Source organism: Carcharhinus amblyrhynchos, chromosome 3 (assembly GCF_965287045.1).
Source record: "Carcharhinus amblyrhynchos chromosome 3, sCarAmb.v2.hapA, whole genome shotgun sequence".
In the NCBI taxonomy this organism is placed as follows: domain Eukaryota; kingdom Metazoa; phylum Chordata; class Chondrichthyes; order Carcharhiniformes; family Carcharhinidae; genus Carcharhinus; species Carcharhinus amblyrhynchos.
The window spans coordinates 23,079,682-23,094,791 of NC_137326.1; the positions used below are offsets into that span (position 1 = coordinate 23,079,682).

The following is a 15,110-nucleotide window of genomic DNA, read 5'->3' on the forward strand; positions in this document are numbered from 1 at the left end:
TAGACCAAGCCAGAGGGTAACTTTGCGCTGTACATGAGGTTCCAATAGTCTGAAATGGCTTAATTTCTTCATTTACAATAAATTATTCGATTTTACCACAGTGATCAGTTGCTAAATTGAATTTTAACTGGTGTGTTCAAATAAATAACAAGATAATTCATAATGGAATAAAATGGTAACTACACAGTGAAGGATCAGATAGATGAAATCTAACATTTCTTGTGAAGTAAGTAGGGCTATTTTAGTTTGAAGCTTATTTGTTAGTACCACAAGCTTACATTAACACTGTAATGAAGTTACAATGAAAATCCCCTAGTTGCCTCACTCCAGTGCCTCTTCGGATACCCTGAGGGGCAATTTAGCATGGCCGATGCACCTAACCAGCACATCTTTTGGACTGTAGGAGGAAACCCATGCAGGTGTAGGGAGAACATGCAAACTCAGACAGTGACCCAGGCTGGGAATCAAACCCAGGTCCCTGTACTGAGAGTGCTAATCACTGTACACTGTGTCACCCCACAGTGTAGGCTATTCTAAAGCTAAGGTTGCCATAGTTCCAGATGACAATAGGCTTCTCTCCCCTTTGATGGGGAGAGGTGACTGGTGGCAACTTAATCTGAGGATCACCACACCTCAGGCCAGGGACAAAGTCAAGAAGAACTCATGAATAACCTCAGCTGGTACAGGGATTGAACTAGCACTGTTGGCGTCACTCTGCATCACTAACCAGCTATCCAGCCATCTGAGCTAAAACAAACCCCCGTGTAGGTTATTCTAGATATTTGCTCGTATACATCTTTTCTTTCTCGGCATGCTGGAGTGTAAATGTATATTTTATTCCAAGGATGGTACGCCATGTGGAAATAATAGATTGGATATTGTTTCTGGGATGCCTTAAAAATTACATTCAATTACATTTGCAGAATCAGTAATCTGCCGAAACTCAAGATCAGCTTTGTCCAAGACATCCATTCCACTAACAAACTGCTTTCTTCCACCATGCAACACTTCTTATTTCTGCCCCCATCACTTATTTACCAACTGATATTAAAATCCTGAATCATTTTTTTCATTAACTCAATGACTGACATCTAAACGGTTTTCTGCTTGCTTCCCTGCACAAGCTACAACTCATCCAAAATATTACTGCCTGCTTCTTCATCTGCCCCAAGTCCCATCCTCTCACCATCCCACTTTCTGCAAAGCTTTATTATATTTGCACTTTTCGCCCCAACATATCAATTTTAAAATTCATAATCAAATCCACCCATTTAACTTAATTCAGTGTTTTAAGTTCAAGTCTTTTTTAAAATTCATTTGTTAGTGTCACAAGCAGACTGAGATTAGCTCTGCAACAGAGTTACTGTGAAAATCCCCTAGTTGCAACACTCTGGCACCTGTTTGGGTACACTGAGGGAGAATTTATCATGGCCAATGCACCTAACCAGCATGTCTTTTGGACTCTGGGAAGAAACCAGATCACCCAGAGGAAACCCACGCAGACACGGGGAGAATGTGCAGACTCCACACAGACTGTGACGCAAACTGGGAATCGAACCCAGGTCCCTGGCACTGAGAGGCAGCAGTGCTGAACATTGTGCCCAGCTAGGGTGGATTTACAATAAGTATACCTTGCCAAGGCACAGGGCCCCAACCAATGGGATGCCCTGCGGGACCTGGTACTGGAACACTCAGTCATCTCAGCTGGAGGGCCCATCAACATGGCCAGAGTTAACCGGGCATCCAATAAGAAGGTGATCACTCCCCACATTTGTTGCTGATAGACGCAGACTCTGATGGGATGCGAACCAAAGAGCAGAAAGTAACAGTTGGCAGCTGGCACGCACAAGACCACGAGGTGAGGGACAGCGAGACAAGGGGCAGCAGGGAGGGAGAGCTTGAGAGGAAGGAATCGGTAGGTGGGTGGGGGGGAGTGGAGTTGAGTGAATGAGTAGAGTGTATGTTGTTTGTAATTCATGATCAGAATCACAGCTTTACAGTTAAAAGATGAATCTTATCTTTGCAGAGCCATAACCTGTCAGATTGACTGCTCTTTCAGATACACTATTAGCTGCCTAAAAATCAAGATCAGTTTCTCCAGCAACACGAAGTGACACCATCGATCTGGCAACTAAAACTCATAAAATTGAAGGCGCGGCAAGAGGATGAAGCCAAGCAAAAAAACAGTTTGTCACTTTATTTTGAAAAGCTTGATGTATTGAAACGTGGCGGAAGGAATTCAATCCGAAGTGTGAGGTGGCGCGTTTGGGGAGGTCAAACAAGGCAAAGAATACACAATTAAATGGGAGAACACTGAGAAGCATAGAGGAAGCAAAGGACCTTGGAATGAACCCTGAAAGTAGCTGGACGGGAGGATAAGGTGGTTAAGAAGGTATTTTTTATCAGCCAAGATAGAGAAGCTGAGCAAAGATGTTATGCTGGAACTGCAGAAACTCACAATGAAGCCACAAGCTGAGCATTGTGTGAAGTTCTGGTCACCTCATTACAGAAAGGACATCATTGTTCTCTCACTAATACAGAGGAGATTTCTGAGGAAGCTGAACTTTTCCAGTCCTGGTAGCTATGAGAAAGATTGGATAGGCTGGGATTGTTCACCTTTGATAGAATGGATGGGAAGGGCTTTATAATAGAGAGCTCAGTTGATGAGGGGGCATGGAGTTTTAGTGACTGATGGGAAGATTAGAGGGGAGATGAGGAATAAGTTTTTCACCTAGACAATAGCAGGGGATCCAGAATACAACCTGAAAAGGGTAGTAGAGGCAGAAACACTCAATGCATTTCAAGGTATGCTGTTATGTACCTCACATGCTGTAACCAAAGATGTGCAGGTTAGGTGTATTGGCCATACTAAATTGCCCCTTAGTGTCCTGGGGCGTGTAGGTTAGAGGGATTAGCAGGGTAGATACATGGGATTGCAGAGATAGTGCTTGGGTGGGATTGTTGTTGGTGCAGCCTCGTTGGGTGGAACGGCCTCCTTCTGCACTGAAGGGGTTCTATGATTCTAAGCTGCAGGGCTACAGACCAAAAGCTGGGGGATTGTGTTGGGTAGCTGGCTTCTCAGCTGGCATGATATTCTTCAAAAATGCAAATTATTCCTAAGACCTACATAAGATGCGATGAGACATTTTTATTTGGAGGAATCGAATCGAGTTAAAGAAGCCAAGAACAAGTTCAATCTGATGGGAAGGAGCAGTGGTAGATAGGGGGACCGTTTGGGTCTCCATTGAAGGAAGAAGCAACAGGCTTGCCGGCCACTTCATGGACTACTGAAGTATTGAAGAATTGAATGCCCAGGTGGTTAAAATAGCGGAGTGTATTAGAAGAGTCATGAGGGGAGTTGTGGAATAGGCTTGACAAGAGAGATAAAAGAGGGTTATGATAGGAAGAAATGAGTTCTGCAATAATCCTTCAAATCATCCTTAGTGTTCCAGAGCAATCTCAAAACAATCCTGTTTAGCATTTAGTAATGCAGCAATTGTTATTTTCCCTTTCCAAATTTCTCTCTGTTGCAGGAACATGCTGTGATTCTAATGAGGCTAAAAATATAAACTTATCATGCTATGATTATACACGACAGGTTCACACAGCAGCTTGGTGTGCCATTTTAGAGCTATAAAGTCCTCATTTCTTAGCGATCAAATATTGGTATGCATCCAGTTAATAAAAATAGCTCCTCCACTACAGAAAAGCACTGCCACATTGTCAAAGAGAGATGAATATTGTGATTCAAAGTTGTGTTTACTTGCCTTCATACTTTGTGTTAAACCTTCAACCTTAAAAATTAAGTATCATGGTTTCTTGAAGATTGAAAATTATTACTGGATGTCACTCAATGCGAACATCCATTGCTAATTTTGGTGCAATTCAAATGAGGCTGAGGGAAATGAGGGGTAGCACGTTGGCACAGCGGTTAGCACTGCTGCCTCTCAGCACCAGGAACCCGAGTCTGATTCCCGGCTTAGGTCACTGTCAGTGTGTGGTTCCTCTGAGTGCTCTAGTTTCCTCCCACAGTCTGAAAGACGAGCTGGTTAGGTGGACTGGCCATGCTAAATTCTCCCTCAAGTGTACCCAAACAGGCACAGCAGTGTGGCAACTAGGGAACTTTCACGTTAACTTCATTGCATTGTTAATGTAAGTCTATTTGTGACAAAATTTATTTTAAAGTTTATTTATTAAACTTTAAAATAAACTTTATTTTAGGGGGAGGGGAGTAGGGCGGAGGGAGAGATAATAGGTTTAATTTGCACGGGACAAGGTTTAAAGGAAATGTACGAGGCAAGTCTTTTTCTTGCACACAGAGGGTGATGGGTGCCTGGAACTCACTGCCAGGGGAGGTAGTGAAAGCAGATACACTAGTGACTTTTAAGGGCTTTAATTGGATAGAATGGGAATAGAGGGATATGGTCCCCAGAAGGGTATGGGGTTTTAATTCAGACAGGCAGCATGTTCGGTGCAGGCTTGGAGGGCCGAATTGCCTGTTCCTGTACTGTATTTTCTTTGTTCAAGTCAACGGGAACATAAGAACATATGTGGGCCATTCAGCCCTAAGGATATACTGCCATTCAATTTGATCATGATTGGTCTATGACTTAATTTACTTCAACACTCTTACCTAACAAAAGTCTATGATTTTTAGTTTGAAATTTTCAGCTGACCTAGCCTCAATAGTTTTTTGGTGAAGAGCTTCAGATTTTTAATAACTTTTTACGACAAAGTGCTTCCTTACATCACCCTAACTGTTCTGGACTTTCCCACTCGAGTAAACACTTTCCTCTTGATTTGTCCTATCAAATTCTTTCATTAGCAAAAGCACCTCAATCAGATCGCCCCTTGATCTTCATAGTAAAGGGAACATACATTCATCAAAGCCAGGATGTCAAAGCATATGTCTACAGTAAGGTCGTGGATGGCAAAGGCCTTCTTTGCCAAGTGAATGGACACTCTGAAGGTAACTGTGGAGGGGGAGTTGTCATCATTCCCCAATACATATTACAAGTTAGCCACAAGTGGAATCTAATCAAAATTATTTTAAAAAGGGGAGTGTTGTTTGAAAGTTGCAACTCGTCTTGGGAGCATGATATATACAATTCTTGCAGTACTTCTGGGCAATTCAGAATTTATTCATTTGCCTTATGCACTGGTGTATAGACTAACGTAAAAGCCAACAGTGTGATTAGATGCTCGTTACCTGTTTATCCTGCAGATCCGAGGAGAGCTCATAGCTTTCTGACAGTGATCTGGAGCGCTTGATTGCGTCTTCCTCGGCTTGTTTTCGGAGTATGGAGGTGGAATGTTGAAGCTTGGGCCGCCTCGGACGCTGCTGACCAGGTGAGGCAGGAAATGATACCAAAGATGAACCATCAAACTGGTCAGGGCTGGCAGCAGCGCTATGAGTTATTGGACCCTGGCTGTAGCTTGAAGGGCTGTCGAGAGAGGTTCCAGTCTCGCTTCCTGGAGCATCACCCTCCACACTAAAAGGAAAACAATTCAGATCAGCAACAAGCAGAAAACTTGTTTGTTTTACCCATTCACTGACCTAAAGATTTGCTGGAGTCAGTGACACATGAATGGAAATATAGTTAATATAAAATTACCAGGTGCATTAGTCCTATTATAAAACAGTTCAAAGTACAGATTCTTTGTGGGTGTAAAGCCACAGAATATTCAAATCCTCGAAAAGGATCAAGGTAGTTATTTCAGTTGGATGGTTCTGCGAGAATACCTCAATTCAGCCAGCAGCAGCCAAACCTTCAGCTGAAAGCAAAATTTAAAACAAACTAATTTCTTCCACAGTGATCCAACATTCTCTCCTTACCAACGCGAATCAACAAACACACATTTAAAAAAAACACAACCACGTCCGCATACGCAGCATTCTTCTCTAATATCCTTCAAAAGGTAATTTGAAAGATAACATTACATGATTGTATCCTATCATTTTACCCCTTTGTGACAACTGAAACAAGCCTGCGAAAAGAGGGTGGTGCTAATCTCATCCTGCAAGTACATTTCTTCCATTACTTTCCTGACCTTTGGAGCAACGGCAAAGCAATTATCTTTTATGGTATGCATGCAAACATCCAGGATACAGTTCAAACAGATATCGGAGGCAATTCAGATTTGTCTTTAAAAAAAATTAATATGTTGCAGATAGAATGCATTTTAAACAAATTTAAAAAGCTAAAAAGCAAGGTAGTTGTAGATGAGTCAGATGTAAAAATCATCCTATGCGAACACTACATTAGGCATGTACTTTTTTCAAGAACTGTTCTGCAAAAAAATCAGCATGTAGCAGAAATGTATTTGGATAAATTGCTCCCAAGAGTATTTTGCAACTTTTCATCTTTCAAGGGCTTAACGGCAGAAGAAAAATTAAGAACTGCAGGAATAATAAACGAATGCACTTTTATATCCTCACTGAACAAGACCATCATTTGGTAGGATCTCCAACAGAAACACTAATTACAAACAAAATAAAAGCAATAGGTTTTCCCTTTCGGACCAAATGAAAATTCACCATTGAATGGAGTTGAAGAGTTTGCACCAACAGTTAACGCAGTTAAACAGCAGTAAGGCCCTTATTAATCTAAGCCGGAAACAAAATTAAGATGGATAGTAAATGCCTTTGTGCAAGCGTTGCAGAATTTTAATTTAAAATGATCCCCAGTGGCACTGATGGGTAGCCCAGAACCTGAAGGAGTTTCTGATGTTGACCATTGTAGGGTGCAGACTACAACCACTTACCTCGGCTTCACAAAATGTGCTTGATGTTCTTTGGTTTTAAAATTTAGCTACCAAAAAGTTCCCTTTTGTCACAGTTATGCGCAGGATTACCAAATGCATTTTTTACCACCTATTTTACACTGCAGTTTTGAAATAATTGGTACTGCATTCGCTGAGGACTTCTTCCCTTCATCACTGAATTTCTAATTGCCATCGTTCACCACAGTTTGAAAACTGGTTCCAATCGCGGTACTGTACACTGAATCAGTATCAATGTATCTTAAATGTCTGGCCCTGGTGGGAGCATCAATCTAATTCTGCAAGACAAACTCTTGAATTCAAACACTTTTCAATTATTTGCTTCAGCTTCTCCTGTCTCAGAGAAATATTCTATAACTGCCATAATACTATGTTCTGGAAATTGTGACATTGCAGGAGAATGGAAAATATACTACAATGATGCAAATGCATAAGGGAAGAAAATATATCCTTGTATCTTAAATTAAATCTGCAGGAAGGACACAAATCACACATTCATGTGGGGCATACTGGATATGTTGAAACTGTTCTGGGTAATATCTATGAAGGGAACACCCAAGATATTTTAATCCTATTCAGTGCGTGAGCTTATATCCAAAGTCATATTCTGATAACAAACCCAAATCATTTCATTCAGTGCTTGGTAATGAATAAACCATGGGTTTACTTAGTCATTTAATATAAGAAATCAATTATTCAGTATAGAGTAGACAAGTTTCTCTTTGCACAAGAAGCAATGGGGTTAGCTGCTTCACAACAATCTCAGTTTCTGCAAAATGTTCTTTGGAGGAAGGGGAATGGGGCAAAAAAAAGTAGAAAGGGGGTAGAGGTAGACACAGCAAACAAAAAGATGAAAAAAGCTTCATATTTATTAGCGAGATTACATAGAGTTAAAATCTTTTCACGTAATACTTTTCTTGATAATAGATTAATTTTTTAAAATCCCAAATAAAGGTAACAATCTGCATCTAATTTTGCTTGGCACAATCTACCTTTAGGAAAGTCTAGAATATACTTAGACAGCAGGAGAAGAATTTGAAGGCTGGTGAGCGATTGGCACTGCCATCCCAAAAGTCAGTGCCTAACGTACAGACAATGATTCTCAAACTCCCACTGTCACTTAACACTCACTTAAGTGTTGGTTGGCAGGAGGTAGGATTTCCATCCATCCTTGGAAGGAAGTTCTATCCGTGAGTGCCAAATTGGCCGACAGGTCTTCAACATGGCCAGCATAGTGCTGCAGTGGCCAAAACTGGTACTGCAGTGCTCTGCCTGTAACTATGCCCTCAGGCCTTTGAAAAGGTAAGTCCTGAGGGAGGGGGGAAGGAGGGAGGGAGGATTGGGGGAGGGGGAAGGGAGGCAGGATTGGGGGGGGGTGCAATGGGGTCAGCCGCTGGTGTTTGGGAGGGAGGGAGATTGTAGCTTCAGGGCTCCAGTACGACAGGTTCCAGAGCTCCAACATCCCATGGGGAAAAACTCTGAGGTGGCCTCAAGAGTGAGGCACCCATCACGCAACCCCCCCCCCCCCTTCTCACCAGAGATGGAGAAAAGTTTAAACATTTTCCTACCTTAACTGCACCCACCAGCCTAAAAATGGAATCAGGAAAATGCCCTGAAGAGGGTGCTTCACGGTCTTAATAGGTGAATGGGTGGGCTTCCTGTCCAGGGTCCTGTCAGCCTAAGCATGAAATTGTGTCTAGGTTTGGGCAGGTGGGTTCCTGGGGGAATCCCATCTCTTCAATTTTACCCTCCACACACACACACCCACCCACCCCACCACCCCTTCCCCTCGTCCAAACTGCCTCAGAACCCAACTTGGGATCGGGGAGGGGGAAGAGGTTGAGTAAAATTTGGTTCTGCTGGTCCTTTAAATGGGTCAGGTGACTTTGGCCAGGCAAAGAGTCCAAGCCAACTATCCACTGTTATAATGCATAACTGGCAGCAGCCACAGCAACAGGAAAAAATACTGCTCCTGTTTGAAGCAAAGCAGTATTATGGAATGTTAAACAGTATTGAAAGCTTTGTTGGACATTTGTTCACAATTTACTCTTATTGCAGTAAGACTCTGATTTTCTTTCCCCCAACACATGAGTACAGCAGCACAGTAATTTAGTTACCGGACCAACAATAAAGACCTGAGCTAGGAAAGTTCAAATCCAATCTTGGCAGCTGAAGACTATAATATGGCATTAAAAAAAGTTTAGAAATAAAAACCGGATATCAGTAAACATGATTATAATTGGCATTCCTTCAGGGAAGGAACCCTAGTTGAACTGTTTTATTTGATTGCAGTCCCACGCCCGTGATATTGTCATTTACTTGTCCTATGAAGCTACAATTGAATGAAAACTGTTTGCAACAGTTCAAGGTGAGCCCAGCACTTTCAGTTCAGGGTAACTGTGGATGAATAATAAATGCCAGCTTCTCCAATAAGTGGCTGACAGGTTAAGACAGTGATTCCAAAACATGGCCAGAATTCTCTGGCCTTTCATGCCCCACCGTCACTGCAAATGTAGATGGAGAATTCACCACTCTACCAAATCTCCGTTCATTGCAGCGGGACCAGAGAATCCCACCAGTGTGAATAGTTGGAAAATCCTGGCCCATATTATTGCTAACCCACTCATTCAGAGATTCCCACCCCATCCTCAATCTCATTTGAGAAAAAAAACAAAGGAAAAGGAAATTTGCCCTGGTGTAAAATAGGATGCTGCATTGCTATGCCTCCACTACGCAATCCTGGGCAAAAACTAACTCCGCCCATTGTCCAGATTTTTCCCATTGAGAAAATATTATTTTCTCGGCTAATGTAATAGTTTGAGATAAAAAGTAACAAATAGTAGAATACCACGATTACATAAATAGTAGAATACCGCCAACCGAATAAACTTAGAAACATAATCAAACATTTGACCACTCGTCCCTATGATTCGGAGGAGCCTATGTGCCAACACACAAGTTATTTCAGGTCTGGGGAGTTTCGAACGCTGGATTAAACCTGGATCGTTACGAAAGAACATGTGAAATAGGAGAAGGGTTTGTCCATAATTTCCCCACAAGCCTGCTCCAGCATTTAATGCCATGGCTGATTCTCTACTTCAACTATTCCACCTGACCCTTATACCCCTCCCCTTTTAGTGCAAGAATATCAATTTTAGCCTTGAGCCAAGCCACTTTTGAATCCAACTTTCAACATTCCCCTGGATCCCTCCGTTGATTTTTTTTTAAACCAGTATGGGCCATCAAATTGTGATGTTAGTGTGCCTTTAAGGAAGTTTTTTTTAAAAAAAAGACATGATTTCTGAGGCTCACAGCTTCAGTGATGTAATTGTCGCTGGCTTGATGATGATGAGTCCTTTTATTGCTACTTAAGTGGCTTGAATGGAGTTGTTTGTGTTTACTCTGGGATTAGTTTATGATCTTGCATTGTTCAGATGGTGGTCATGTGTTTTTCCATAGTGTTTTTCTTTCATTTTCAGTCTGGAGCTGCAGGTTTGACTTTTAGTTTTAGAAGGGACAGTGAGCAAAAAGTCAGCGTTTTCCGTCTCTCGCTATTGTTTTGAAAATTCTGTTGGTTCGCTGAAAACAAGATCTTGTTTTCCTGAATGGTGAAAATCTGCTGTTGTTGGGGGCTGGAGCAGAGTCTCTCTGGAGTTTTGGGAAGCTGTCTTGTCTTTGAACTGTTCAGCATGAATCCAGAGAACTGCAGAATTCAATTAAAGTCCAAAGATGTGCGGGTTAGGTTGATTGGCCACGCCATAAAATTGCCCCTTAGTGTCCTAAGATGTGTAGGTTAGAGGGATTAGTGGGTAAAATACATAGGGATATGGCAGTAGGACCTGGGTGGGATTGTGTTTGGTGCAGGCTCGATGGGCTGAAGGGCCTCTTTCTGCACTGTAGGGTTCTATGATTCTACGACTCAATTCCCATTATCACGTGGGCAGTAGATCTTGCTATATTGAAAGGATTTGGTCTATGACATGTGTTTTGGTTGATTGGAAAACATGATATATCTTTGCTAAGGGTTATACATTATAGTGGTTGTTTTGTTTCTCATTTGTAATTGACAAACGTTCTCGCTAAATGTCTTACTATGGATGTTAACTATATTCTTAAATAAATGTTGTTTGATAAAAGCTCCCTAGTCGGTCATTTGAATCATACCTGAAGGGCAATATCTTATGCTTATGGTAGCCAAATTCAAGATGCAAAACTTATGATCCGGGTAGATTCCATGAACACTTTGTAATTTGACTGGAACCATAACAAAATCCAGTGAATGTGTCTTGAGGGAGGGAGGGAGGGAGGGAGGGGGTGGTGGTGGTGGTGGTAGTGGTAGTGGTAGAGGATCCCATCACTTCTGGAAAGCCTTGTGTTTTATATAGTGAAGTCGAGTGCAACGTCATCTCCTCTACTGTAACTTTGCCCATCTCACTTTTGGTATGCTCTTCCTGTTTATATTCTTTGAGAAGCTCTTATAATCTGTTTTTATATTGCTAGCTAGTTTACTCTCTCATATTCTACTTTCTTCCTGTATCAATCTTCTTGCTATTCTTTTCTGTCATCTAAAACTCTTCCAATCTTCAGGCATACCACTCTTCTTGACAATATTGAGACTCGCCTTTTAATCTAATACTGAGCCTATTCATTTAGCCACAAATGGATGTATTTTTCTGTGCATTTACTTCTCAGTGGGACAGATTTAATCGAGAATAATGGAATTTTTTTTTAATGTTCTAATGTTCTTTAATCAAATTTCCCAAACTATCTTAGCCAATAGGTCCCCATAACTTTGTAACTGGCTTTATTCAAGGTCAATCCTCTAGTATTACCCTTTTCCCCATAGCCCTGTAAATCTTTCCTTTTTAGACAATGATCAAATTTCATTTTGAAAGCCTCAGTTGATCCCATCTCCTTCAAATTCACAGTCGATGCATCCCAGATCCTAACCACCCACTGTAAGAAAATGCTTCATTTGCCTATCACCTTAAATCTGCACCCTCTGATTCTGACTCTTCCAACCACTGACAACAGTTCACTTTATATGTTAAAAAATTGCCTTTTTAGAAGCTCCCCTCATTTATTAGTGCACCATCCAACAGTATAGCATTCCACTGGGCAGTCCATCAACAACTGCCCCAATGGTTCCTTCCACTTGTTATTTCTTATTTCCACCCATATTGAGCCTACTTCATGCTCTTGCGAGCCAAGACCTTACTGACCCTCTGTCATACTTCATTACCATGGCTATCCCACCCCGCCTTTTCCATTTCTTTTGTCTTTTTGAAATAAGTACCCTGATGTATTTATTTCCCAATGTTCTGAAGATTCATAGAACATAGAACATAGAACATTACAGCGCAGAACAGGCCCTTCGGCCCACGATGTTGCGCCGACCAGTTTTTAAAAAAAAAACACTGACCCACTAATCTAAACCAATCCCTTTTCGTCCATAAACCTATCCACAGATCTCTTAAACGCCCCCAAACTAGGCGCATTTACAACCGCAGCAGGCAGGGCATTCCAATCCCTCACCACCCTCTGGGTAAAGAACTTACCCCTGACATCCGTCCTATAACTACCCCCCCTTAATTTAAAGCCATGCCCCCTCGTGCTAGCTTTCTCCATCTGAGGAAAAAGGCTATCACTATCCACCCTATCTAAACCTCTAATCATCTTATATGTTTCAATAAGATCCCCTCTTAGCCTCCTTCTTTCCAGCGAAAACAACCCCAAATCCCTCAGTCTCTCCTCATAGGACCTCCCCTTCATACCAGGCAACATCCTGGTAAACCTCCTCTGCACCCTCTCCAAAGCCTCCACGTCCTTCCTGTAATGTGGGGACCAGAACTGCACACAGTACTCCAAGTGCGGCCGCACCAGAGTTGTGTACAGTTGCAACATGACGCTGCGACTCCTAAATTCAATCCCCCTACCAATAAACGCCAATTCTGTTCCATTCTCCTCAAATGCAAACAGACTTGAGTTTTTCCAGCATTCTTTGTTTTGATTTATTTCCTGATCTTGGTCATCACGCAACTAGTGTCTCCGAAATGGCTATTAGGACAAAACCATTTGATTTGTGTCATTAATTTGTGTATCTTGTTATGAAACCTTCATGTATTTAGATGAAGCACTTTTAATTTCAACTTTTTACTACACTTCACTGATTTGGTCTTATTCAATGACACACTATTATTGTTTAACTTCCTGGCCCTTCCTGTCATTCTGTTTATCTTTACCTAAAGTAAGACATAACTCAGGTGGTCATGACTTTTCCATTTGGATTTACAAACTTCCTCTTATTTGAACCCTACCCAAATTATATATTAATTTTAAAATCTTATCTGCACATCTCTCATATTATAGTGGAAGTTAATTCATTGATATAAATGCAGATGCCACAAATGAAAAAGGAATTTTTAATGAGGTGTTAAGGGGGGTTTCATTTTATCATTTCTACAGTTTTCCACACAGTATATAGCAAAATCCTTTTGCAGAATAGACCCTCCTCAACATGCCAACCTTTCAGATATGGTATTTTAGGTTCTTATAACTGATCTGTCAAGTTCCATAATTAGCAGTAGTCAGAATGAATGCCCCCAAGCAATGTCAGAATGAATCCAATGAGAAGTGAAGAAACAAATCCATCATTCTGCTATTGTATTCTTTTCTGAAGTGAATAAATCTGTTTTAGAATTATTTTTCCCCACATTCATCCCTCATTTTCTTGGAAGTGCCAATTCCTGCAGAGCCAGATTTCAAATTCTACATGTAACAGCAGTCCCCTCGTACTTTACCCATGTAGTCCCTTAGTGATCGTGTGCATCAGACATTTGTCGCTAAATATCACAACCAAGTTAATACTGTTCTCATGCTATGTCCAAAATGGACATTTTTGCAGAAGTGGTCAGTGACAGTCAGCAGAAGTAGGGGTAGACATCAGAATAAAAGGAAAGAAAAACAATTGTCAATTATATTGCAGTCAGTTGAAGCAGACCAACTCCCTTAACTGCAGTAGTTAACTAATTTAGCATAGAACACAACATAGTCTATATGACTCACTTTCACACTTGGATGATTTACCCGCTTACACATTACTTGAATATCTCTGATAGATAAACAAACAACTGCCATTTATATAGTGCCTTTAGTAAAACATTGTGTGTTATGGTGAAAGTGGCGAAGGCAAAACATTCCTGTTCTTTAAAAATCCTGTAAGTTGAGTTGATTACATGCTATGAATCTGCAAGATTCTCTTTTCAACCGTGATTTTCATCATCCAAATCCTATGCCATCTTTTGTAAGGGTGGTTGGGATCATGGTTTCAAATCAAATAGATCAGGATATAAATCCATCAGTAGTGCACGACCTCCATTTAAAAGGTCATTTTGCACTAGCTCTGCAGAATTGCTAGATTTATACACAAGTCATTCGAAAATCGAGAAATAGCAACTGTGATCAGTTTCCAAGCAAAAAAGCCGGGTCTGACTGTCAAAACTCATTGATCCAAAAATATATGGCCCAGTGTTTTAATCATTCACAAGCTCCCTTGTAAAAAATAATCAGCAAAAATTAAAAATGTTAACATTAGAAAAGTAGCACTGTATAACAAAGTTCCTGCTCCAATGCATCAATGCACTACGACCAAAACAGGAGTAATGGAACACAATGCGGAGCAAGATGAGGAAGGTAACAAAACGCGTTCTCACCTGCTGAACCTGTGGGACGTACTGAACATGGTGCAGATGAACACCTGGTTCACCTAGATGCACTAACAGTCAAATGATACTGCACTTGATAATCCAGAAAGCCAGATGAAGCAGTGTCTGAGACTGTGCCAAAACGGAAAGCTTTTCCAGCTCCATTCTGATATTTAAAATGCCAACCTGCCTCAGATCTTGTCAAAGTTGAATGTACGAGTGCATTCCTGCTTAAACTGTTGTGAAGGGATTGATCTTCTCCACAGCTGAGGCAAGTGAATACAAGATAGTAATTGTTCTAATGTTATTTCTTGCTGCTTCTTTCATTGCAGGCCTGAGTCTTCAGCTGCTCAGAACCACCAATCAGAAAGGAGTGCGACATAGGATGACATAGCCTGCAGATAAAATCCAGCTTTTTTTTAATGTTTATGCTTCGCAGGAAATCAAGCATATCCTGCTATTTCCATTTGTTATTTCCCTTATCATGTGTTTCATTTTCTGCTTGATTCATTTTACTTTCTGAACAGATACAAAAATAGCTTAAACAAAAAGGTGCCTCTGCGGTAACAACATTTTAAATCAGAGTAAATGCTGCCAAATGTATAAATAGCCAGTATATCCATG

General features: G+C 41.1%; 1 protein-coding gene across 6 annotated transcripts in view; it reads right to left on the bottom strand.

Moving 5' to 3' along the window:
- iqsec1b (IQ motif and Sec7 domain ArfGEF 1b) overlaps window positions 1-15,110 on the bottom strand; it is a 450,843-nt gene that overhangs the window by 43,900 nt on the left and 391,833 nt on the right. For 5 of the 6 annotated variants that reach the window (XM_080182200.1, XM_080182225.1, XM_080182208.1 and 2 more), the window contains one exon: window positions 5,210-5,492. In XM_080182200.1, the coding sequence (XP_080038326.1) occupies window positions 5,210-5,492 (283 nt within the window). Of the gene's footprint in view, window positions 1-5,209; window positions 5,493-14,495; window positions 14,546-15,110 lie in introns of those variants that run through there. The other variant, XM_080182217.1, reaches the window with a different exon arrangement.